This window comes from Gavialis gangeticus, unplaced genomic scaffold (assembly GCF_001723915.1).
Source record: "Gavialis gangeticus isolate Ggan-Ray unplaced genomic scaffold, GavGan_comp1, whole genome shotgun sequence".
Classification (NCBI taxonomy): Eukaryota; Metazoa; Chordata; order Crocodylia; family Gavialidae; genus Gavialis; species Gavialis gangeticus.
In genome coordinates, this window is record NW_017729022.1 from 95,367,225 (window position 1) to 95,391,606 (window position 24,382).

General features: G+C 39.9%; 1 protein-coding gene across 12 annotated transcripts in view; it reads left to right on the top strand.

Annotated features, from left to right (window-relative positions):
- The window catches only part of SOX5 (SRY-box 5), a 671,039-nt gene that overhangs the window by 556,556 nt on the left and 90,101 nt on the right, over nt 1-24,382 (top strand). For all 12 annotated transcript variants that reach the window (XM_019515645.1, XM_019515646.1, XM_019515641.1 and 9 more), the window contains one exon: nt 1,124-1,209. In XM_019515645.1, coding sequence (XP_019371190.1) covers nt 1,124-1,209 — 86 coding nt within the window. The remainder of the gene's footprint in view (nt 1-1,123; nt 1,210-24,382) is intronic.

The following is a 24,382-nucleotide window of genomic DNA, read 5'->3' on the forward strand; positions in this document are numbered from 1 at the left end:
TGTTCAACAAATGTTATAGGGAAACTTCAGCATGCTTGTTGAAACAAAGGTACTGCAGCCTCAGGTAGCATCTTTCCTCATCTGCCCTAATCTTATTTCAAATGGCTCAATCTATGCTGCGCTAATCGTACATGTTAGCAGATCATTGTGCCAACGCACCAGTGGTCTGATGATCTTTATTCGTTGAGTGGAAAGGGTCATTTTGTCATCTGGACAAACATTTTGTCAATTGGAGACAGAATATAATCCACCTTCCTCTTGGTTTGATTAGTAGGAGGACAAATAAGAGTCTGTTTAACAGTCAGATATTTAAGGACAAATCAGAAATGTCTATTTCCTTTTTGGAATGAAACATGTCTCTCCTTATTGACTTTTGCCATCACAGATAGCAAATGAACATTTTCCATGAAAAGTATATCCAATCTTTAAAACTGTTATTTTACTCCTATTTAGAGTGAACTGCCTAGCACAATGCAGTTTCTGGCCTTAAGCTATCTCAGTTTTACTAAGCAGCAAAGCTTCTGACCTTTTTATCTAATCTCTTTGACTTCACCCTTGACTTCATACACTTATCCCTTTTGCAGGATCCAGGCCTGACTCCGTAAAATAAGATTGCCTTCACCAAAGAGGAGATGTAGCATTCAAGAGTGTCAGTTCTTGTTCACATAAATCCTAATATTTGATCTACATGAGGTTCAGTTTACTAACAATGATCTCAGTTTGGTTAACTTCATATTCTGGACAAGCCTGTAAATTTGTCCCCTTCTAATGCTGTGATCTTATCAAGGTTGTACTGTTTTCCTTTTCTTCTCCCTCTCTCTCTTTTTTCATTCTCTTTTTCGAAGTATAGCCCTCTGATCAATGTGCACTTCTTTCCATTTCCCTAAATACATCATGAAAAAGGATGAGGTTTCCGCCTTAATTGCTTGTGCCTTTTATTCACATTCCTCTCTCAGCCAGAATTGTGAAAAGAGTGTTAGTAAAAGGCTGCACAATAGAGCTTTTCATTAGGCCTCAGCAAGGCACACAAAAGAAGGCTTTTGGAAAGAGTGAATGCAGGACTTTAATTTGCAGGTGGAGAGTAGATAAAAGGTGCTGACGCCTCTATTATTCTCTTACTTAGGTGACCCTTACCCTGTTCAGCTGATCCCAACTACCATGGCAGCTGCTGCCGCAGCAACACCAGGCTTAGGCCCACTTCAACTGCAGGTAAGTCTGGAAACAATGCAGAAGAGGCAAAGGTTAAGTAAATATGGAAAACAGTTTTCTATTCCATTAGAACACAATGAAACTCGCAATGTTTTTGGTGCATTCTTTTCATTTAAAATTAGCGTCTGAAGCTAAAATTAAGTGCAAGCCATCTCAGGTTTTCCATTACCAGTAGGAAAATATATATTGTTTACATCTATGTTAATTTTGATTTTTAGATTTGTGCTTTTAACTCTTAATAGGAAAAAAATACTTGTTTTTCTTTTACATTAGTGTCCTAGAAACTGTGTATGTGTCAACCAGTAACTATTCATAGACAGAAAGGGCCTGCCCTGATAAACACTTTTAAACTGCTTAAAGATCACTTACCACAATTATGTCTTTCCAAGCTATAAGCTCTTCAGGGCACTAACTGCACCCCCTACATAGTTTTAAGTTACTCAGCATAGTGTAGGTGCTGCTGTAATGCAAGTAATTAATACTTTTACTAATTTAACACTATGGCATTACAAAACTGTGTTATAAGAATATTATAGAATCTTGTCTGAGCCATGCTAAAGAGCTATTCCAGGACCCAGACTGGGACTAGAGATAATGAATAGCTGATCAAGGATCTGAATCAGATTTTTGCAGATCTTTTCCAAATCAAAATGACCAGATTTAAGCCCACTGAATTTTAAGAAGTCTGATAGCTGGAGTTGGAATTTTGTGTTTTGGCATATGTAGTTCACTGCTAGAAATGGGCCTGGAGAAAGTTTTTGGATAAATGGGATCCAGATCCAAATCATTTATAGTTCTTCAAAAACCTGACTTGATGTTCTTTTGTAAAACCAGATTCACCACTGAGTATGTACCTCTGTTCTATTCATTACCATTTGTCAGGCCATGTGGGATTTTCAGTACTTGCTTAGAAGAGCTGAACATTTTCAAAACTATGTGCACACCGCTACATTTTTAAACTACACTAGGTTAATCCTCTTGGTTCAGCTAGCACAGGAAAAGATGGGAGACAATTCTGATATGGCTTTTTATGGAGTTAGTCAGTTGAGTTTTACGGAAATAGTTGCCAGTGTGTAAGCTGACACATTCTGTGCACCACAGAAGTTAATACATTCATTCCTATTGTGCCTTTATATGAAAAGCTACACTGTGTGTTAGTTTCTGATTCTATGAGCTACAAATAACATGGGTAGTTTAAGTGCCACAGGACTATAAAAGCTCCTTGAAGGAGTTTTAGTTTGCTGTCCTTACAGCTGTGGAGTGAAGTACTGGGCTCCGTGTAGCTCCACGGCTCCGCAGGAAGCCCTGCAGGCAGCCTGGAAGCAGCCCGGGAAAGCAGGCTCTGCTCAAGAAAAGCAATGAGCCTGATCTTCCCCCCACAAACCAGAGCCTGCCTGCCTGCATGAACTGTGTGGGGGCCCAGTCCTTCCCTCCATGGCTGCAGTGCCCCCCAGGACCGCTCGAGCTGGGTGCCTGTGGGTAGGTGCCACCTGGAGCGGGGAGCCGCTGCTGCCACAGAGAGAAACACTGGCCCCCCACAGCAACCCAGGGACCACTCCACTTGCCAGCAGCTCACCTCCTTTCCCCACCCCACCCCCCAACCAGAGAGGTAGGTAAGTCAGCAGGTTGTGTGCACAACATGGGGGTTTAATCAGCCCTAAATTGAAATTGTGTTTTTTAAAACCTACCACTTCAATTTAGGGCCCCCATTTCATCTACACACACCCTAAGATCTCTTTCAGCACTCGCTCAGAATTGTTCTGATATAAATAAGTGATAAAAGGGGCTGGTAAGGTCTTGTCTTCCATTTCAGGACTAGTGTTGGCTTGTAGTTTGACAGCTGCTGAACCAAAGTAATCCGAGTTGAAGGTAGGATGGGAATGACCATTTCACCATAGAAAATGTGGAAAGTACCGTAGGTCTCATGTGTCTGTGCTGGTGAACATGAAGGGAAAAAAAAAAGATTGAGCAAGTTTACATATGTTGTCTTGTTCAGCTGTGATTTTGGCTGGGACTGAAGCAGGAGTTGGTAGTCAGTCAATGGATGAAAAATTGAATCACTAATTTTCACAGGTCCCATAAAAATCTCAGGTTTAATATCTCTAAAGCCATGAGTATATTATGAAAAAATTTAGAAATACTGCTTCATTTTGAACACTGATTCACTTAGCAGCATCAGGAACCTGGCTTCTGTTACCATTTTAAGCATCTATTTTGATGCTGAATCCAAAATGGGTATCTAACTTTAATGCCAGAGGAGCTGAATCAGACTGAGAAACATATGACACATTGTTTTGACATTCTCACTTATTGGGACTCAGTAGCTCAGAGTTTAGGTACTGGATTAAAGAGTGTTATAGCCCTCAAGAACTAGATCAAGTCCAGCGTACATCAAAGAAGGGTGACTCTTGGATAACCTATGTGAAATATATTGCTGGTCTGAAACCAGTTCTATGCTGCATAAGTGAATGTGTAAAAGTTAAACTCTGGGACATCATTTTGGAGAGGTATTTTCTCTTACTTTGGAAATTTATCTACAAAGTGTGTAACAATAATTTTTCACGGAAAACACCCAGGATGTCCCATGATCCTGGGTCAAACTTCTCTTCACCCAGTCTCTCCACTTTTTTCCTATTACTTACTCCTTCAGATTGTGGGTGCAGACAGAAGTTACATTTGTTGCATGATCAGCCCCTTGAAAACACTCTACAGTTATGCCCTCACAGAAGTTCACAGCTACAGAGTGCTTTAAAAGTGCCTGATTGCATAACAATCTAAATCCTCATTATATGAGGGTTCAGATGAAGGTGCTGCGAAGTGGAGCACCTTCATTAACATCTGTCAGTGCACATTTGTGTGCGGAGTGCCCTTTTGTGTGCTAACAGCCATGCTGTCTTTTTCTATGGAGGTCAAAAAGTGACACAGTTTCAAGGCAAGAAATAGCAAGAGATTTTGTCACTTGTAGTCAGGGTCTGATATACTTGTTAGCTTTATTTTCGCGGACACAAAGGCATCATTTTGTTCTGTTCTTCTAGTGAGATAATAAACATGCAATGGTTATCCCATTATGAAAACCTAAGTGGAAAAAGAACACTAGTAGTGGAATTAAGGTACCTGTACTACATACCATGAAGTAGCTAGAAGTATAGCTATATCCCACTTTAGATGACCCTACCAAATTTACCTTGCAGGTAAATTGAAGTGACTTTGCTGCACTCTGTAGAGAAGGATAGTCAACATGTGTTAATTTTCCTATGGTAAAAATACAGAAAACAAAAAAACAACTTTTTTCTCAGTGAAATCATAGGCCACATTATATTCCACCTATTGGGTATCTCAGGCTGGAGACAGACATCCTGATCTACTTCATGGACATCTAACAGATATTGATGGGTTGTCATTCCCCAAGGTCAGTCCTCTGCCCCTCCTGGGGTTTAAGGGGTGTCACTGTACTTATCATGCTAGTGCTTTGCAGTCAGGCTGCCCCTAGGTCTGTGGCCATGTGCAAGGGGCCCTCTCTGCACATACAGGCACATTGGAACAATGGTTCCCCTGCCTTGGTGTGCAAGCAGGGGTGGGGTAAAGCATCCAGCACTTACAGATGTATGTCGGGAGAATGATTCCCCCAGTGGTGGTCTGCAACACAGGGGAGGAACTCCCCTTTCCACTTGCACATAGCCCCTGATTCAGGGGTGGCAGCGTGGTGGATGCACTCTCTGGCACTCGGTGCACTTTCCTTGTTGCTGTCTCCAGACTGGAGCACCATGTGCAAGCAGAGTTGGGAACCTCTAGGGGAATTCCCTTCTCTGTGCTTTGCAGACATATTCCAGGGCGATCCCTTCCTGGGAGAGTCCTCCATGCCTGACATGGGAGGTTGGGGTGGGGGGCATGTCTACAAGTGTGGGTTTTCCTGCTTGCAGGCACATGCTCCAAGTTGGGGTAAGGCACCCAAGACCATTTTCTCCCAGGATTGGGCCCCTGAGGTGAGGGGTGAGTCTGCCTGGGGCAGCAAGAGTGCAAGCTGTCATTGGCAGCCCACAGTCTCCTACCCCTGGTGAACAGATGTGAGCTGCAGAAAGGTGGCACAAATTGTTACTATCTTTGTTGGTGCCACAGAAGTTAAATGTTTGTGGCTCAGTAAAGGGCTATGACATCTGTTCACTTGTTTTTTGGTGCCATAACAATTTATACGGTGGAACAAAATTGAATATCTGTTTGCAGTCTAAGTGGCACCTAGGTGTCTGAGTCTAAAGGCAGGCTCATTCCACTCTGTTTGAGTCCCTGAGATACTGTTAATGAGTCTAGTTTTGTTATACACTTAAATCTTAGCCTTAAGTCTAAGGTTATAAAAAGGCATTGCCAAATGAAGCAGATGAGTTGTGCCAGGATGTGTCCAAACACAGCTGATCCACCTCATTGGGTGAAATAGACATCACCTGTTGTCTTGCAGGCAGAGCCATCCCTAGGAGTGTGTGGGGCCCAGGGCATATCAGCTTGTGCAGGGCCCGGGGGCAAGAGGAAGGGTGGTGAGTGGCCAGAGCTGGTGGAGCTGGGGGAAGAGGGGGTGGTGAGCGGCTGGAGACGGTGGAGCTGGGGGCTGAGGGGGCAGCAAATGGCTGGAACAAGCAGTGCTCAGCAGCAGCAGAGCCTGCAGTAGTGGTGCATGCCCATGGCAGGACCTGTACAGCACTGTCCACGGGGCCCCCCAAAGTGCAGGGCCTGGGGCAGTTGCCCTGATTTGTCACCCCTCAGGCATGGCCCTTCCTGCAGGGTCAGGACTCTGCCACTCCTGGGAGTGGCCACAACCCAATCTTGTGCAAAAACACACAGGATGCCCCTCTGCTAGTAGAGGAATGTCTGGGGAATCCTGGGTGTCCCTGTTTGCTGATGAGCATTTATCTCTGCAAGCAGGGAAACTCAGGGTCTTTCTATTTGTAGAAGTACATGCCCAAAAAATCCCAAATGGGGGAACCCAGGCAGACACTCCTGGGGCTTCAGGGGCATACAGGGGATTCCCAGAGCAGCTGGAGAGTACAGGCACCTCAGGAGTGTCTGTGCTCTCCTGCCTTGAAGCAAACAGATGTCTACCACAAAATAACAGCACAAATTCATGCCACCTAAGTCATGGCTATACATTGTGGGCATTTGTGGCATGACAAGGAGTATGGACATCTGTTTGCTTGGCCTTTGTGCCACCATAAAAATGTTTATGGTGGCACAAAGGCAACACCTAAATCACTGAATGAAGCAAGGAGGAGAAAGACCTACTCAGGCTGAGTTAACAATTTTCATGGACTTGAGCAGAGTGGAATAGGATGACACTTAGGATATAAGCAGACATAACAATTGTAGCAATATCACAGGATACAGAGAATAACTATATGAGCTGTTGGGGTGCAACTGTTACATTTTCATTGTTCAATAGTTCTAGAAGTGTAGCAAAACCTTCAACTTTTAACCCTGTCTTATTCAGATTCAAGGTTAGGATGATTTTGCTTACTTGTATCACTACAGGATCATGCAGATGTAACAGCTGTAGCTGCATAACAGCTGATGTATGCTCCCACGCAGCAGACTTTTGTCTATATCTGTAGATAATAAGTACCACTTAGATGCCTAATAGGTGGAATTGGATCTGGCCCATAGCTTTTGTTTTGAAAGCCCCTTGCTAACACAACCCTGGAAGGTCAGTACTTTGAAGTTAACTAGTTAGCACTCTTTGGTTAGGTTTGCTGGCAGTTTCAGAGGAAAGGTTAATGAGACTAAAACATGTAGAAGCATGGAAACTAAAACAACCTTCACATGGAGCCTTCATATTGGTAGAAATCTGAGAGGAAGTAGATTGCTGTGGCCATGCTGAAGAAGATTAAATTAATACCATTTGTATCTCTTCTGTGGAGACAAGAATTCAGGACTGTTAATTCAGCATCTTTCACTCTCACTAACTTCTCTTTAAAAAGGCAATTGTCAGTGTGAAATGTTTCATTAGAAAGCATGGCTTCTTTCTAATAAAGCATATTTATGGTAGGGAGTGATTTTTGCCATATTCAGTTACTTGGGTTCAAATCTTCATATGTATTTAAGTACTAAGATCTACCTGGGCTAATCACAGTGAAGTGTTTAACAGAGAACAGGGGTACTAATCATTGAAGATGAGTGGTGTTCCATTTCAGATGAAGAAGAGCTAGATAGACTGAAGGTTATTTTGGCCTTTAGTATATAGCTTGCAGGTACTTGATCTTGACCTGGCATCTAAAGTTGATTAAATAAAGCTGGTGACTTGAAAGGTCTGAGTCATTGTATAATTAGTGTATAGAGTTCATTTGAAGATGGTTCTTTCACAGGGTGGGCAAAATACAGCCTGCAAGCCAGATCCAGCCCACCAAGGGATTTTTTTATGGCCCACAGCAGGTCCCTCAGCCCTACCTGGCCCAGGCACAGGGAGCAGCCCAGGCCATAGCGCATGCGGCTAATCCCACTACCCCTGGGCACACAGTAGTGTTGGGTCAGAATAGCAGCTGGATTCACTTCCCAGAAGTGGTGGTTTCTTCTAGCTGCCACTGCCACTCTTCATCCCTGCTGCCAGACCTAGCCCCACTGCTTGGGCCCTAGCTCCATGCTGTTAATGCCCCATGATCCCAGGGTCTCACAGCCAAGCAGTTGGGATGGGGCTGTAGGCGGGTTGGGAGCAGCATCTGGAAGTAGGACCAAGTAGGTAGGGCTAGGGCCAAGGCCCTTGGGCAGTGACAGCATGGGGCTGAGGCCTGAGCAGAGCCACAATCTGCTCCCCACATGCCCCTAAGAGGGTACTGGTTCTGTGGGCAGGGATATGCAGGAAGCAAATTGAGGCTCTGACCTGGGCCCTAATGCTGTGCTGACACTGCCCTGCAATCCCAGTCCCACCCACCCATCATGCTCCCAGACACTGCTCCCTGCCTGCTCGTGGCCCCATCCCACCCATCTGTCCACATGGATCACAGCCAGTTTCCATAGACACCTCAGGATCATGTGGTGGTGACCTGGGGCAGAGCCACAATCTATTCTCCGCCTGTGGAACTGGTATCTGTTGCAGGGGCATGCAGGGAGATGATTCCAACTCTGCCCGGTCCCCAGCCCAACTCTGTCATGGCCCCAAGATCCTAATCCCAGCTCTGGCCCTGCTCCTCTGCTCCCAGATGCCACTACCTGCCCACCTGTGGCCCTATCCCATCTGCCCAGCCATGCACAAGACAGAGTCATTTAGGATGTGCTGGTGAGCTGTTGTGTTTGGGGGTGGGGGGTACTGACCTGGTGTGCTCACCAAAAGTCCCTAAGTGGCCCGCCGACCCAAATAATTGCCTACCCCTATTTTTTCACATATGGACTAGAAGCTGTGGGATTTAAGTTCTCTCACTTTCCAGATGGGTAGTTAAGCCTATTAGGTTAAATATCATGTGCTTATGATGGAGATAAGTGAAAATTAAATGATATGGGAGTTATTATTCTAAAATCATTGTTAAGCATTTGGGTATAATTAGATGTTTCTCAGAGCCTGAACAGACTCTGTCTGAGATGACTTTTCTTACTTTCTTTTCTGACACAACCTGACTCCTGAGCATTTATTAAACAACACAAAGCAACTGCCTTGATAGCTAGATCCAAAGAGGACAATCTATACCCCATCTTGGTTGTCTGATCATGAGATTATGACAATAACTGATTAATTGGCAGTAATACAAGTGCTGTATACACAAGTAGCTAACTATATTGAAAAGTGATGCCGAATGCATAATGACAGCTGCCTGTATACTGTTACTGTATGTGCATTTTGTGTCTTTTCAAAACAATATGACAGTCTGATGTAATACATACTCCCTGCAAACATCTGCTGTTGGGAAAAATACAATCAATAGCTTAAAGTACTCACATTCAAACTTTGTTTTTTCATCATCATAGCATGACAAAAGATTACATGCTTTTTTGATTGTGGTAATTTGAACCTGTTAATACACAAATAAATGGAAACTTATGCTAAAAAGTTCAATGTGAAAGTATTGTGACTATTGTTCTCCATCTTTAAAGGCCAATCACTTGAGAAGTTCACATTAAAATAAAGTTGCATATTCTTTTTGTGCATGTTTTGCCCCTCCCTGTATGCTGTTGAAGAAATGCTCATATTGATTCCTGAGTGTTTGGGTCCAATTTTCATTCTTAATGTGATCCTATTCTTTGCAATGGTGTAGGAAGATCCATGCTAGTGTTTGAACTTCAAAATATTTAATACCTGTAATCTTGATAACATTATCAGAATAGTTTGGGTCGCATTTAGATTTTCAAAGGAAGTGAACATATTTGAGCACTTTTGAAAATCTGACTATGACGTGGGTCTCCAAACTATTATTTTTCTGAATTGAGCTTTTTAAGGATTTTTTGTTGTAAAATCTGGATGTAGATATCCAAGTTCATATAAATACTGGCTACATGTTGATTATACTTCCAGTAACAAAAAAGAAGTTAAACCTGTCTAACCAGTATTTCTCCTTAATAAATGTAATAAAAATGTTAGCCTGTTCCAACTATCCCATGTGTATTGTAAATATGTAATTCCCAATGAATTCAAGTGAATGTGAAGGACAACTTTGCTGGCTTCATCTGAAGTAGTCTTATTTTGGAATTCATAGCATCAAAGAAGTTAGAGAATGAGGAAATAAGCCATTCAGTTTCTCCCTCTAATTACCGGTAGAGGATCTGTCTCTAAGGTTGGGGACAGAGGGTGCCTATAAATGTGCTCATTCACATTCTAATTAGATTAATTGAGTCTGCTCCACATTCTAACTGGAAAGCTCCAGTGTTGCCTCACCCTCACATGTATTAAGAACCCATGCATTACAAAATAGCCACAGGAACGCTTTAGGTAAACCTTGTTTAATGAGCTTTAGATAAAGCATCTCACAGCTATTTTGAAATGCATGGGGACTTAATACACATAATGGTGAGTCGTTTTAATTAGATCACTGTCTGGGAACCACTCTAATTAAAATGCTTGCTCCCCCCACCCCCGAGCATATGTATAGGCAGCCAGAAATTACACAAGCCAGTATAGGTGATCAGAAACCAGTTCAAATCTCTAACACTACAGAAGTTCAGTGCACATAAACCACTTTCAAAATGGCCCAAACTGGTTTAAGATATACCAGGATGGATGTAGTATCAGACTTAACTGATTTAGGTTAAATCAGTTTATTGAACTTCTGTCCCAGATCCCCATCAGACTCAAGTTAACTCACAGTCCTGCAGCATCCCAGGATGCTCTGCACCTCCTTTGGGAGCCCCCCTCGCAGGGTGGGCAGGCTAGCCTTGGCTCAAGCTGTCTGCTCCAACCGAGCAAGGAGGCATGCTCTAGTGCCCTCCAGCTTCTGGCCTGGTCCACTGCAGGCATGTGACTGCATTTCTGGTATCAAAAGTAAGTGTCTGTTCACTTGCTTATTGGTTCAATCTATGCAATTTAGATTAACCTGTGAAAATTGAATTGATTCAACCTCAGGCTTTTTGACTCTGTACTTAGCTTAAAATGAATCTTTGTGTGGTTTAATGTGAAACACCTCTGGTGCTGGGACTTAACCACTATCCTTGGAAGGCTCATCCACAATTTTGTCTCTCACTATTGGGAACATTTTCCCAGTTTTCAACATTACTTTTTCTTTACCAAGTTTCTTACAGTTGTCTATAGGTACATTCTTTTTTTGACCAAACTAAACAATTGCCTTCTAGCCTGCTGATAGTACCTAACAGCCTATGATAAACTGGCTACCTAAGGTAATAACTTATCTGAATGGAAATAGTAAGCCTTTTGATACCGTGGAGGGCACCTAACAGGACTACAAATACCTTTGAATCATTTCTGATTGGCAAGAAAACAAACCTTGTGGCCTGTTATTGTTTTCATGAAATGTAGCCAAGAGGTGGCAATACTTTATCCATAATTAATTTATTGTAGAATCCATATAACCTGCCTAGGATATTATCCACAACATTTTGAGAACAAGAAGATTGTTGATTTCTTAGCACTGGGCAGTATATAACTTAAATACCATCTAAGCCTCATCTTTTCAGTGTTTAGAGCTAACGTTTTCTTCAGTGTTTGCTTTTCTACTTTACCTAGACTCATTAATAGGATTCTTGCTTAATTTGTGGTGGAATTAATCATTAATGCCCAGTTTAATTACAATATTGTAAAACTGGTGCAATCTACTTAAGCATAAAAAGTAGAATTAGGTCTCCACCGTGAGCACATGCATCTGGAAAAACAGCTTAGTACATTTACTGAAACACTTCTCATTAGCATAACCAAAAGATGGCAGTTGTCCATCTACCATCAGTTGACTATATTCATGTATATTAATAGCCATGTTTTTGATAACCATCACAAATGCTGATAAGAATAATAATATGGCATAATATGTTTATATTTTTGTTGCATGGATGCCCCATTAAGTAGGCTTTAAAGGTATATTAATGCAGCTTCTATACTCCCCACTCCTGCCACCCATTAATTTCTAATTTTAAAAGTGTGTTGGCTACAGGATACCCACCACCTGTTCTACACATGGGGTAGCCAAAATGACCATTTTAAAGGAGATTACTAGAGATCAAGGTCCAGTTGTACAGCTGGAGCAAGTGGGCACAGTTTCATTGATCTAAATAGACTCCCCCATCTACATGAAGTGGAAGTCTAGTTCTGTGAGCAGCTCTCATGCCTGCAAGTATTTGCTTCCTTTTGATATGTGTATATATTTTAAAATAATTTGCTCTTAGTAGCAATTTAAAAAATGTTTTCATTAAAGCATATATGCAAGGTTTTGCATTGGTTGCCAACTGTAGCTTTCAACAAGCCATATGTTTCTGAATGAAAAATATCTCAGAATTATCCCACAAGCAGATCTTACAGCGTTGGAATGTAAATAGTCCTCACTCTTAGGATACCTGCTGAGAAAGAGACTGTGATAATTTGCATGAAAAAATGAACCTCAAAATGTATCAACTCAAAAATCTTTTTCATGGTGGATACATAAGCTTTGCAGTTGGCATCTAAGCAACCCTTGCTTTCTTTTGATTTCAAGTTTTACTGGTAATCCCAGTAAATTTTTCAAAGCAGATATGAATGAAAAACTCTCCCACATGATTCTCTCTGCCTTCTGCCATTCTCTGGAAGAGGTTGATAATTATGGTAGGACCTAGATAAATGCTTCAGATTTCCCAGAATACCAAGTGCATTTTCTGAACAGATATATACATGTGGCAGTAAATATACTTGACAAGCCAACAGGATGGATATTTTGTGGCTTGTCAAGTTATAACTTTATTTTTTCCCTTGAGGAAAGAATGAACTGTGGTAGCATATTCATTCTATCTAGAGTAACGGTCCATTGTGCCAAACTTTTCAGATACCTTTTGTATCTGTATGGACTGAAAAATGACCAGCCTATCTTCATTTCAGTTGTAACTTGGGCCTGCTGTTTGCTCACAGACCTCTGTCTGCATGAGTGAGTTTTCTTGTAGGTTAAAGAGCCTGAATTCCCTCTTCCCCACTCGCTCCGACCCTGAGCCTGCAGGGCAGACAGACAGAAGCACACATATGATTAATACAGCACAGCTGCAGTAGTGACTCATTTGCATATGTATTAATAGAGGCAAAAACAACAATTCAATTACATACAGAGCCATTCTGCATACTAAAGAACATATGCAAATAGCTCTGGAAAAAGTGCAGCCAGCATTTTCTCTGACGTTTCTGAGCCCACATGGGCTAGAGTCAGACCCCAGCAGTTTTCAAGAAATCCCCTTTTGGAAGAACCTATTACAGAGATGCTTACACAGCTATTACCACCCCTAGCATTCCCAGAAGGTGTTTGACATTTGGACAATGGAAATAGCATAAGCAATGTCTTTTTTTCATGCTATTTTCATATTTGCCAGTTTCAGCTTCATTGTGTTGTCCCATTACATACATAAGCCTCAGTACACACAAGCCCATTTCTGTGTCTCTTGCTTTGCACAAGCACCTTTCCTTTCCTTTCCTTTCCTTCTTTTGTGACATCTGCCTTTGCTCTTCCTTTCTCTGACCTTTTCCTTCTACATCTTGCTCTTTTTCTTTCCCTCTTGATTCTCTCAAGCTAGAAAATAGGACCTCAGACATTTCTGTCCCTTTACACTCTACTGACCTTAAACAATTCTGAGTAGTAGAGTTAATACTGAAGGCAACATGCTTGCAGCAGGTATAACTTAAATACATGTTTGCTTCTAGCAGTAGGAGGATTGAGTCCACTGAGACCTGAAAAAAGTTATTGGGTGATTTAGGTGTTGAGTATCTTTAAAAGTCAGACTGTCGGTGTTCTAAGTGGTAGGTGATCTCAAATGTGGCAGCATTTTAGAAACCCCCACCTGATGTAATTAATCAGAGGTGCGTGTGCTAAAAATTGCACATAATCACGTAAACCTACTTTAGATACGTTCATGTGACTGTGTTGTACTATGAATACATACATGCATACACACACACTTGAAAATTTTGAGTCAATCTGTCCGGTATACTTTATAAGGCACATCATAAAAGTGACCCAGTCCCTTATGGATTGACAAATGCAGTCTCATTATCTCATTAAATAATGGAGTGAGGGCATCAAAAGGCTTGACATAGTTTTGCTGGGAACCTCTGCATAGCCACTTCCTTTGAACTTTTCTATGGTGTAAGCATGGAAAAATAGGTCATTCAGGCAAGAGTAGACAACTGCCTGGCAAGCATACTTGAGAGGTCAGGTCATCCTTAATATCTTTTCTCTTGAAAAAATGTTACACTTTTTATTTTGGGGGTTAGCCTGACAGACCGAAGCAGATTACTCCTTGATTATTTATAAGGCATTAATTTTAAATGAGTATTGCTCAAGTGGCTGACATCATAAGTAGTTCGAGCAACTAGCGGAAGAGTTTGCTTGCAGGTAGGAATGTGACAGTCTTCACTTAAATCATGTCCTCTAGGAGACTATCCACAGTAAATTAAAGGACAACTGTGAGGAGATCTACATATTAAATGAAACCTTTTTTGTTTTGTGTGTGGTATAGCATGAAGATGCATCATTCCTGTGGTTTGGAATAACGATAACTGCTGTGTGATAAACCAGCTATTAAAGTGGAATTCTGTAATAAGACAAATTCCAAAGTGCCCAATTTTTCTGAACAATCTGAAAGAATCCTAAAGGTGACATTTCTTCAATCAATCCTTGTCATTACTAGAAATATGGAAACATTTCTTTCTATACCTTGTTTGTCTATACATTGTAGCATCACTTTGGCTTCACTTTAAGAAATCTTTAGGTCCTCTTTCATAGTGATTCAGAAGAGGGAGTAAAACTAAGATTTTGGAGCCCAAAGAATATATCATTTTAATGTATTCTTCAGTCATAAACCTAAAAAATGGCCCAGTAATAAAGGAACAAATTGCTCTTATTATATGGGCTAAGTCAAAGGGTGGTAAGTGAAAAAAAAACTTACAGATTTCTAATAATGCCAAATTTCTGAGCTACTTCATTTTCTAGTGATTAGCATTTGGTTTCTTACACTTTTTAAATTGATTCTTTTCTGAAAGATCCAGATCAAAAAATTCGGAAACAAAATCAAAAAGTATGGTTTGTATATTATGCCCTTTACAGATTTCAAATAATGTTTGTGGGGGTTTGTTGGATTAAGTCAGTGGTTTTCCTATTATAATGTTTGCTCTTTGGAGAGATGTTGATGCAAAGATGATTATATAATTATGCAAAGAAGATTATATAGTCCTGAACAAACTGTTTGTGAGGACGGAGGTATAGGACTAGAAATGTGAAACCACACTAAGTAGAGCTTGGCTGGTTGGTGGGGAATTCATTGTACAGCTATAAACTTGAGGTTTATAGGCTTCCCATAAAAACATGAAAGCTTGAACAAGACTAGTGAATTTTTCTGGATATCCAAAGTATTCATTGTCTTCACACTGAGCTTTGCCAATAATGTATATTTATGGTCCATCATCAAGATTACATCACAGAAAAATACATAGGAAAACTGAAAGTCAGGCATACTATTTAGAGCTTGTTTAGAACAATATTACAAAAAACAAATAGCTACAATAGAAGAAAGTGTCTATAAAAAATCTACATTCTTATTTCAGGAAATTAATTCATAACGTTTTATTCATCTTACATATTAGGATGAATAGAAATACTTGTGTAAAATGTTGCTAAATTTGTGATGGACAAAAAATAGCTAGCATTCATTTTATAAAAAGAAACATATAGTGACCTATGCATATGGCTTTGTATAATGTATATGTATAACCATATTATGTGTATGCATTGGTAAGTAGATATGACCTTTATCTTTCTAAAACTGGTATATAACTTCCTCTGATTGCTCTTCTACTGTATTTCTTTTGTCTCTGTAGTTTTCAGATAACAAAGAACTAAACATGGAACAGAGACATAAGCATTTTAGTAAAAGTATGTGGGAGAAGACAAGCCAGCAGTATAGATTGCATCCAACAATAAGCACAACACAGGCCATTAGAAGTTCTTCAAATCCCATTATCATACTGTGTTTCTATGTCTGGTTCCTTTTCAAGGCTAGCTATTTCCAGTCAGAATATTTTAGCATCAGCTACAGACTTAAACTAGCATAGGGCACAGTTTGAAGCTGTGAAATTACTGGTTTCTTTAGACTAGAAATTTATGCATTGAACATATTCTGCAGGTAATATCAGTCATGGTAACTGGTATGATAGCTTCAGTTTGTTTCCAAAGCCAGCACTGAACTGCTTTTATGTAAATAGAAGATTCAGAAGTATTTTCAGAAATAACTTTTGGGGTATTGAATTTATATCTGCTCTTTGGACACTTTTACACATGGTGGGGCGGTGCTTTAATTAGAGCAGCTCTGAAAGCTGCTCTAATTAAGAGCTGCAGTGTCTTATGTATAAGCAACCCCTCACACTTCAAAATGGTGGTGGGGGTGCTCGAACTAAAGCTCATTCCATGAGCTTTAGTTAAAGTGCCCCTGCTGCCATTTTGAAGCATGTGGACACTGATACATGAAATGTGGCAGCTGGCTGTAACATGGTAATTACCATGCTCGATGCTCTGTAATTACAGTGCATCAGAGCAGTCTCCACGCTGATGTACAAGCACCCTTTGTGCCTGGATGCCAGGTACTGGATATGCTAGTGTCCAAGATAAGCATGTAGTAGTACTACTTATTGGGCACATCTGCACATGACGCTGTGTCACCGTAGCAACACGCTACAGTGATGTAATGTTGAAGGGCACAAACCATGATGCTGCAGCTATGTCACTGTAGCAACATGCTGCCTTCATATAGTGAATCACTACAGCATCGTAGGAGCTAAAAGTAACTGTGCACTGCTGGCACAGTGCAATATGAGCCAAAAGGAAGCACTAAGTGACAGCGTAGTAACAACGGCACCATAGGGGCACATGTAGATGTGCCCACTTTGTATGATGCAATACCCAGGGTCAGCAGCCTGGGTTGCTTAGTGCCTTTGAGGAGGTGGAAGAAGGTATTTAATGCCCTTTTGAAACCTCTAAAAGTTCAGAGTATTCAGCACTTAGAAGGATCAGTCTGAATGACAGCAACTCATGAAACCTGTGTTTATCACTGTTTGACTCCCAAATCTAGTATGTTCGACACCAATTCATAAGTGCACCTTATGGCTTTTATGAAACATTAGTTTCCCTCCATAAGTCTATCTATGTTTCATAGCCAGTCCTGAGTAGGAGTCAATTATGCCTTCAGTGTCTGTCATCCACATGTCTTGGGACCTTTGCTGGAGGGGCCCACACACCTGACCCACATCCTACCAGGAAACTTGAAGGGTTAGCTCTTGTGCTGCAGAACATGATATGGTCAGCAAGTTACTATTGGGGTAATCCTTACCTTTTAACCAAGATTTAAAACATAACCTATAACAAAACAAAACACTAAGGCAAAGGGGGGAGAAGATGCCAAAATTAGAAATAGAAAATGTTTGGGGGAAAAAAGGTGACTAGGATATTTTTGTAATTAATCCCAAAAAACCTTTGAAGCCATTAGCACATCATGTCCATTATTGCATCAACCCATAATCCTCAGATTATTAACACTATAGGAGAATGTTATTATACTGTCTCATATTAATTCAAGCTTATGCTATATGTATTATCAACTGTGTACCTTCCAACTCAGTTTCTTGCAGTTTGAACAATTACTCACTTTGTTTTTAAAGTGCACTACACCAAGGCCCCCTAGCCACATTATGTATTATTCCTTAGTTTTGTAATCACAACTGTGGTCATGCACTGCAACATCAGCAGATGATAAAGACCATCTGTGGAGCATAGAAGGAGTAAGAATGCCTTTGATGACTGTTGTGGAGTGGATTTTGTTGCTCCTTTTTAGAAATGCAGCACTTGCTTTTCCCAGAGAAATGAAGAACCACCAATTTTTGTGCAAAGGAAGTGAATCTAATTCATTTGGGATTTTGAAGGCCACTGGGGAAGCTGACTTTTCCCCACATGTTCAACTGAAGAAGAAAACCCTGAGATATTGTGTGCCTCCTAACAGGTGTTCCGTAGGGGAGAGAGGGATATCCCTCCCCCAGCATACCTGCTCACAGAGCCCAGCATCTGGCCATATACATTTAAAGCATGTATTCTTCAAGTTAGACTTTTACCCACAGATCAATGTACAAGTGACAATACAAATGGCTTCAAGTCTTTTCTGTTTATTTTCTAGCCTGTTAATTCTTCACGAGAGGTTAGGGTCCAAATCCCTTTAGGTAGATTTGGACTTAAATCCAGTCTGTTTTGTTTTGGTTCCCCTCCCTCCCAAAGCTGTTTTCTTTTTCATAGTATCCAAAAGCCCTTTTTGCCATTTAGAGAGGGCACCATTGCTCCAAAAATGGAGACGTTTCAATCTGTGCTGTGAGAACACCTACTCCCGCTGACAACATCAGGGTTGTAAATAGTCAGCAATTCTGAGGATCCAGTCAGAATTTGGCTATGCTTGAATCTGCAGAATCATTTCAGGATTCAATGTATGATTCTTGTTCCCCCTTGATTCAGTGATTAAAAAGGAAAGAATGCCTACTAATTTCTTAGAATACTGTATTATGCTTTAGTTACACAGCTTGTTATCATACCATATAGTGTGATATAAGTAGATGAATTTACTTGTGTGTGTGAGAAGTTTTCAAAGAGGTAGAAGGAATTCCAAAGAAGGGGGATTTTGAAACCAAAAGAAATTCAAGTCCGATTTAAGAGAGCCCTTAAGGAGGTACTTAACTTTGAACATGAGTTTAAGTCCCATTGACTTCAAGTTAATGTTTACATACTATACTGAAGAGAGAGGATTTCCTGAATCTGACCCTATATTGATATGGCATTTCTACATATCTACTTGTAAGTCAAATATATCTCTCCTGAGGTGGCACTTGGTGCTACCATTCTGATTTAAGTGGCAAGTATTGTTGTGCATGATCAAGCATAGAAAGAAAGGATGGATAAAAATAAATAAAAAGAGAAATGTTAGATTTTTTTTGAAAGCTAATTTGTCACTTTGCTTGTGGAGTATGAACTGAATAGACTTCTAACCCTTAAAATACTTTACTCCCCCCTTCCCTTTTTATTGCCTGGAATCTTAAGAGCTTTATCATTTGCAGTCATAAAATGAAAATATACACCAAACCCTCAAAGGGCAAGTATGAAATTAAATTATATTTGGGCAGCTGTAACCTTTTAAAATGATCAGATTCCAGTTAATGTATTTCTTCCTGTTCCAAGTGCTGCCATGGTGTTTGATGGTGGGAAGCAGTCCAAAGGGCATTGGGAGATAATAAATTCACTGGAAATTTCACCCTGAGGCGAGCCTCGATACACCAAGGCTTCCATTTAGCAGGACTGACCTAAAAATCCTGTCACATCCAAAGGTCACTTAGGTTGGGGTTGGTGTGTCCCATCTATCTTTCCCTGGTGCAAAGAATGACAGCTAAGCTCATAAACAGTCATCAGAATATGGAAGACAAGCAGGCAGGGGGAGTGGAGAGGCTTACACAACTGACAACTTCTTAGATTTCCTCTAAGCCAATGAGAATAGATACCATCTTTGGGGGTTGATTGTTTCTCCTACTGTAAAAATGGCAATTCATTTTAAAGAGGCTATAGTGAAAGTTAGTAGGCTATTTTTTGTGTTTGTTTGCAAATACTTCATAAACCTTTAAATACATCTTTTGCTATGTGAGAACATTTCAATTTTTTTCTCTATCGCTATTGTTAATAAGAATGCTTCACAGTGCATATAATGCCTTTCAGCTGTGGATGGTCAAACAGTTTACAGAAACATCAGTGCCAACAACTCAGTACCCATGAGCAACCCTACAATAAAATAAAAAACAAAATCAGTGTTTTTGATGGGAAAGCAGAAAGCAACTGATTTCAAATGGAAATGATAATAAACTAATTATAAGCATCAGTGACAGTTATGAAAAATACCCTGCCATTGCTTTTATAGGCTGTACTGAAAGCCCACTCTAATCAATAGGAACCTGTCACATAGGCAAAAGTTCCACTGGTTTCAGCATGAGTTTTGCTTGAATAAGGACAATAGACACAAGACCAAAACGATCATTGTCTGGCATCTCCTCATTGTAGTCCTTAATTCTGAAAAAGAAAATCATCAAACATACTTTCTGCCACATGCAGTTATTGACTACACAGTGACACTTATGGGAGAATGAAAATCCAATATAGACTTTTATAGGACGAGGCAATAGCCATATACAAGTAAATCTGAAGGACTAAGGCTCACTTTAGTTGGCTCTAAAACAGGGACTTGGTTTTGGGAATATACCTGCCTATTTGCAGTGGATGAGAATGTGTATGAGAAGGGTCTCGAAGCTCTAGACAGAAATGTAAAGCAGAAGTATGTCTTGTCCCTATTAAAATATGAAAGGAATGGATAGTATATCCTGGTTGGGAAGATATACTCAGAGACACAGTACTGGGCATGGTAAACTAGTAGTCTGATCCAATATGAAAACTCTTACGTTAAAAATATCCTGCAGTGAACCAAAGTAATATTTTGTCGTGCCATTTATGTCTTACTCTCCATTATTATCTGCATGTTATTAGCACATAACTAACTAGAACTGTCTGGGCTACTTTCAGGTAAAAAAAGGAAACTAGATAAAAATAGAAATAAGTTACTCTAACATTCTTAGCACACACCAGTCCTAAGAAAAATCTGCTGTGTGTTGAGCAAGTCTCAGTTTTCTACATTTTAGGATAATAGCTGAATTATTTTCAGGTGAAATGCAGCCATCCTCTCCCCACTTCATAAGCTTTTCTTTTGTTATGTTATACAAATAAAATGGAAAGCAACTTACTGCTTTTGTAAACTTCTTGCGTGTATAACATGATCCAGAGAATCAATAGTTGCCTATATAAAAGAGTCCAGCTGTTATCCTAAAATGTAGAAAATTGAGAAGACTTCTTCAACACAAAGTAGATAGACTTAGTATACTGGTGTGTGCTAAGAATGTTAGAATGACTTATTTCTATTGTTAACTAGTTTCCTTTTTACCAGAAATTAGTCCAGATAATTCTAGCTAGTTAGGTGCTGATAACATGCAAATAATAATGGACAGCAAAGCATAAATGGTATGCAGAAAATATTGCCTTTGGTATATTGTAGGACAGAAGGTTGAAGGCCACCTGGCTTCAAGTTTCTTAAGGTTTAATTAATTTAACATTCATGAAAGATGGTGGGTTGATTTCATTTGAACTTAAGTCTTTTAATGTTAGAATAGTGCATTGCAACCTGTCCCGCAGGACAGGATGCCTCTGCACCACCAGAAGGGTTACTGCTTTTCAGGGGCCATTCATTCTTTATATTTCCATAAGAATTCACTCGAAACTCTTTAGAGTGACTTCAGCCAAGCAGCTAACAGAGAATTATCTAATACTAAAAAAATTGCACTTAGCAATGACGGTCAGGATTCTATCAGTGCATACGTGATTTGGGCTACATTTTTGTGGTGCTCCATTTTTGGCTACATAAGCTACTTTACTATAATGAATGTGATCATCTCAGCCAAAAAGCAGTGTATTTGTATGTGTGTGTCATGCTAAGGTATCAGCCGGAAAGGTTGAAAGGAGTTTCACAACTACTGACTTTGCAGAATGACATTTTTCTTTTATAATGGACAGTTGTAGTGTTTTTCACATGATCTGTATTTGCCATACTAATATTTGCCATGAAAAAATGCAATTGACAGAAATATCAATATATTATTGGCAGATACAAGGGTCTACAAGTGGCCTTTTCTGCTCTGAAATGAAATGCTGCCTATAATTAAGGATAAAGGAAGGGCTCTAGACAGAGTTCTATATAAAAAAAAAATAAAAAAAAAAAATGGGAGAAATACCCACTGGTATCCCTGACTTCTCACAAAACTGAGGTATATTTATTAGTTGATGACCTGAGGAAGTGATGAGTAGTGTTCAGCCTCTCCCTGTAATGAACAGCCAGTCTTGGAGCAGTACGGAAAGGGTCAATCAAATAGGTCATACATCATACAGGGAGGCAGATGTTGGAACATATTGTAATGTATTGCTGTGCAGTATGAAGATGGCTTGTGGAGTACAAGAAAGAGGGAGTGAAAGGAGCTATCACTCCTTTTTCTTATGGTCATAGGAAATAACCAAGTCTTTGAGGAAACCGTTCAGACATGAGAGATTGAAGTATTAGCATTCCTGCTGTAATAAGCTATAGTGTTTAGTATAGGGAGTAAATCATTGGTTGCTCTGAAACACTGTATAATATCAATATGTCTAGATGTTATCTGTGCTCTGCCAAAGACCATGTCAGTCTCAGAATGTGTGAATATTTTACCTGCAAAAATGTACGGGGCTTCAGATTGTATTAAACACAAAACTGTTAAAATAGCTTCTATTTTAGCAGCATTCCTAATTCACACTCACTCGAACACCTCCTCCCTTGTTAACCCCATCATCAGACCCGAATATTAAAGTGAAATGAGATTGCATTAGGAATGAAGTAATGAACAGAAAATGCTGCATAATACTATTATTACTTCATGATAGCAGCTCATGTTAGTGTGACTACAGTTGAAGTTTCTCGGTATTTCCATTGCAAAAACCTTCTGTTCCCTCATTCCTTTCACCTTACAGATGAGTACTCAGCCAGAATCAATTTTTAATTTGGTTTTAAATCAGTGTTGACTACTTCTAAGCTACAAAAGTGGAAAAAAGTTTACAGTTTCTGGATCATTTTTTAAATCAGAAAACTGCTTTTACTCCCATAATCCATATTTGCAGATAAGTAATTTAAAATGTGGATTTGTTCCTTCTTTTTATCTACTCATATTATTAACAACTGAAAACTGTCATAAGCATAGACAGTAATTTGAGTTGATAATGGTTTTGGATATGCATGTCCACCTTAATATTGTAATAGTTCATACTAAGCTTAGGTGAGGAGGAGTTTTCAAAAGAATCCAAGTAGTTTTGGTTCTGAAGGTCAATAAAAATGGAGAAGCATGCACTATCCTACTTTTTTATATGAATAAATAGGGAACCCTTAGTGTAAAGAATAATTTCATTGACTTTATTAGAACAATATTAATCTATTTTTTAAGAAACAAAGTAAGTAGGAGATAACACATTGTATGCCCCATTTTAGCTTGGCCTCATATTCTACTTGTGGCAGCTCCTGTTGTTATGTTGTGGTGTCTGTTGTAGCTGGACAGCTCAAAAGTTACTCTTCTTGCAACACTGCAGGACACAGGATGCTTGTTGCAGCTAGGAGCAGAGTGTGGTCTGAGTGCTGCTGTCAGGTAAATGTGAAGTTATATATACAGGACCTAGTATGTTTAACATAAGATCTGCTTGTCTTGTTCTAAAGTGGACTTTGAGATATTCTCTAAAATGTAGTAAGTGAAGAGTTAAAAGATTTAACTTTAATTAATCCATTTTATTGTGCCTATGACTTCCTAAAATGACAAAACAACACATGCTAAAAGTGGCATGATGGAGTGAGATTCAGGCTAGACCTCAGACTTCAAAACACATGGGCTTAGATGTAGTGTCGTCTGAGCATAGTGTTGGTGGTTTCAGTGTGTAGAGAGTCAGAAACAGAGGCTTAAGGGATTTTCTCAGTTTTTCTAATGCCGTTTCTGAGGGAATGAAGTCCCTATACATTGAACTTCCGCACATGTCCTAATGGAATATGAGATGGGTCACTCTTCCCATCACATCAGTGTAAGAATGGAAACAATGAGGTGAACCAGAAAGTAGCTTTTTTTTTTGCTATTTTTGCTATTTCCTGAGATGTTTGCCAATGCTTCACAGAAATTGGTGGCTGCATCTGGCAAATTTTTGAAGAGCACACCCATTTTTAGCTTTAAAGTGAAGGATAAAATGATTTAGCAGTTACTTCAGTTGTTTCTTCTTATATTTTTAAAATGTGATTACCTGTAATGAAGCAGACATTCAAAAATGCCCTTTGGTCAGCACTTTTTGGTTTCCTTTGCTGTCTTGGAAGATTTTGGTTTGCACTAATGGCTTGCTTCCTTACCATCCAGCATCTTCTGCTGTTAGATCCTGTAGTTATTAGAGCTCCAGCTTAACAAGGTATCTGAGCATATGCTTGATTTTAAGTATCTAAGCAACCCCACTGAAATCAGTAGGGAAGCTCACAGGCTTAAAGTTGGGCACCTGCCTACATACCTTGCTAAATTGGGTGAGGCCTGGGACAACTGTGCAAAAAGTTTTGCAATAGAATTGAAGCCCATGCAAAATTCAGCTGGCTACAAACTTGAAACTCAAACCAGATGTGTCCAAAATTATAAACCTTTAGATCAAATCTAGGGTAGTTTTCAAGTTCATTCTAAAAAAGGTGCTGAATGTACTGGGTTAAGCAGTTACCTACAACCATGGGGCACATCCACATGAGCTCACACATGTATCTTGCTGTGTCTCAAAGCCCTTTGAGACGCTGCAAGAGGCATGTGTGGGAATAAAAAAAAAACATATCCGCACTGCAGACTTGCAAAATTAGACCCCTGGATATCCAGGGGTCAAAAAAAAAAAAA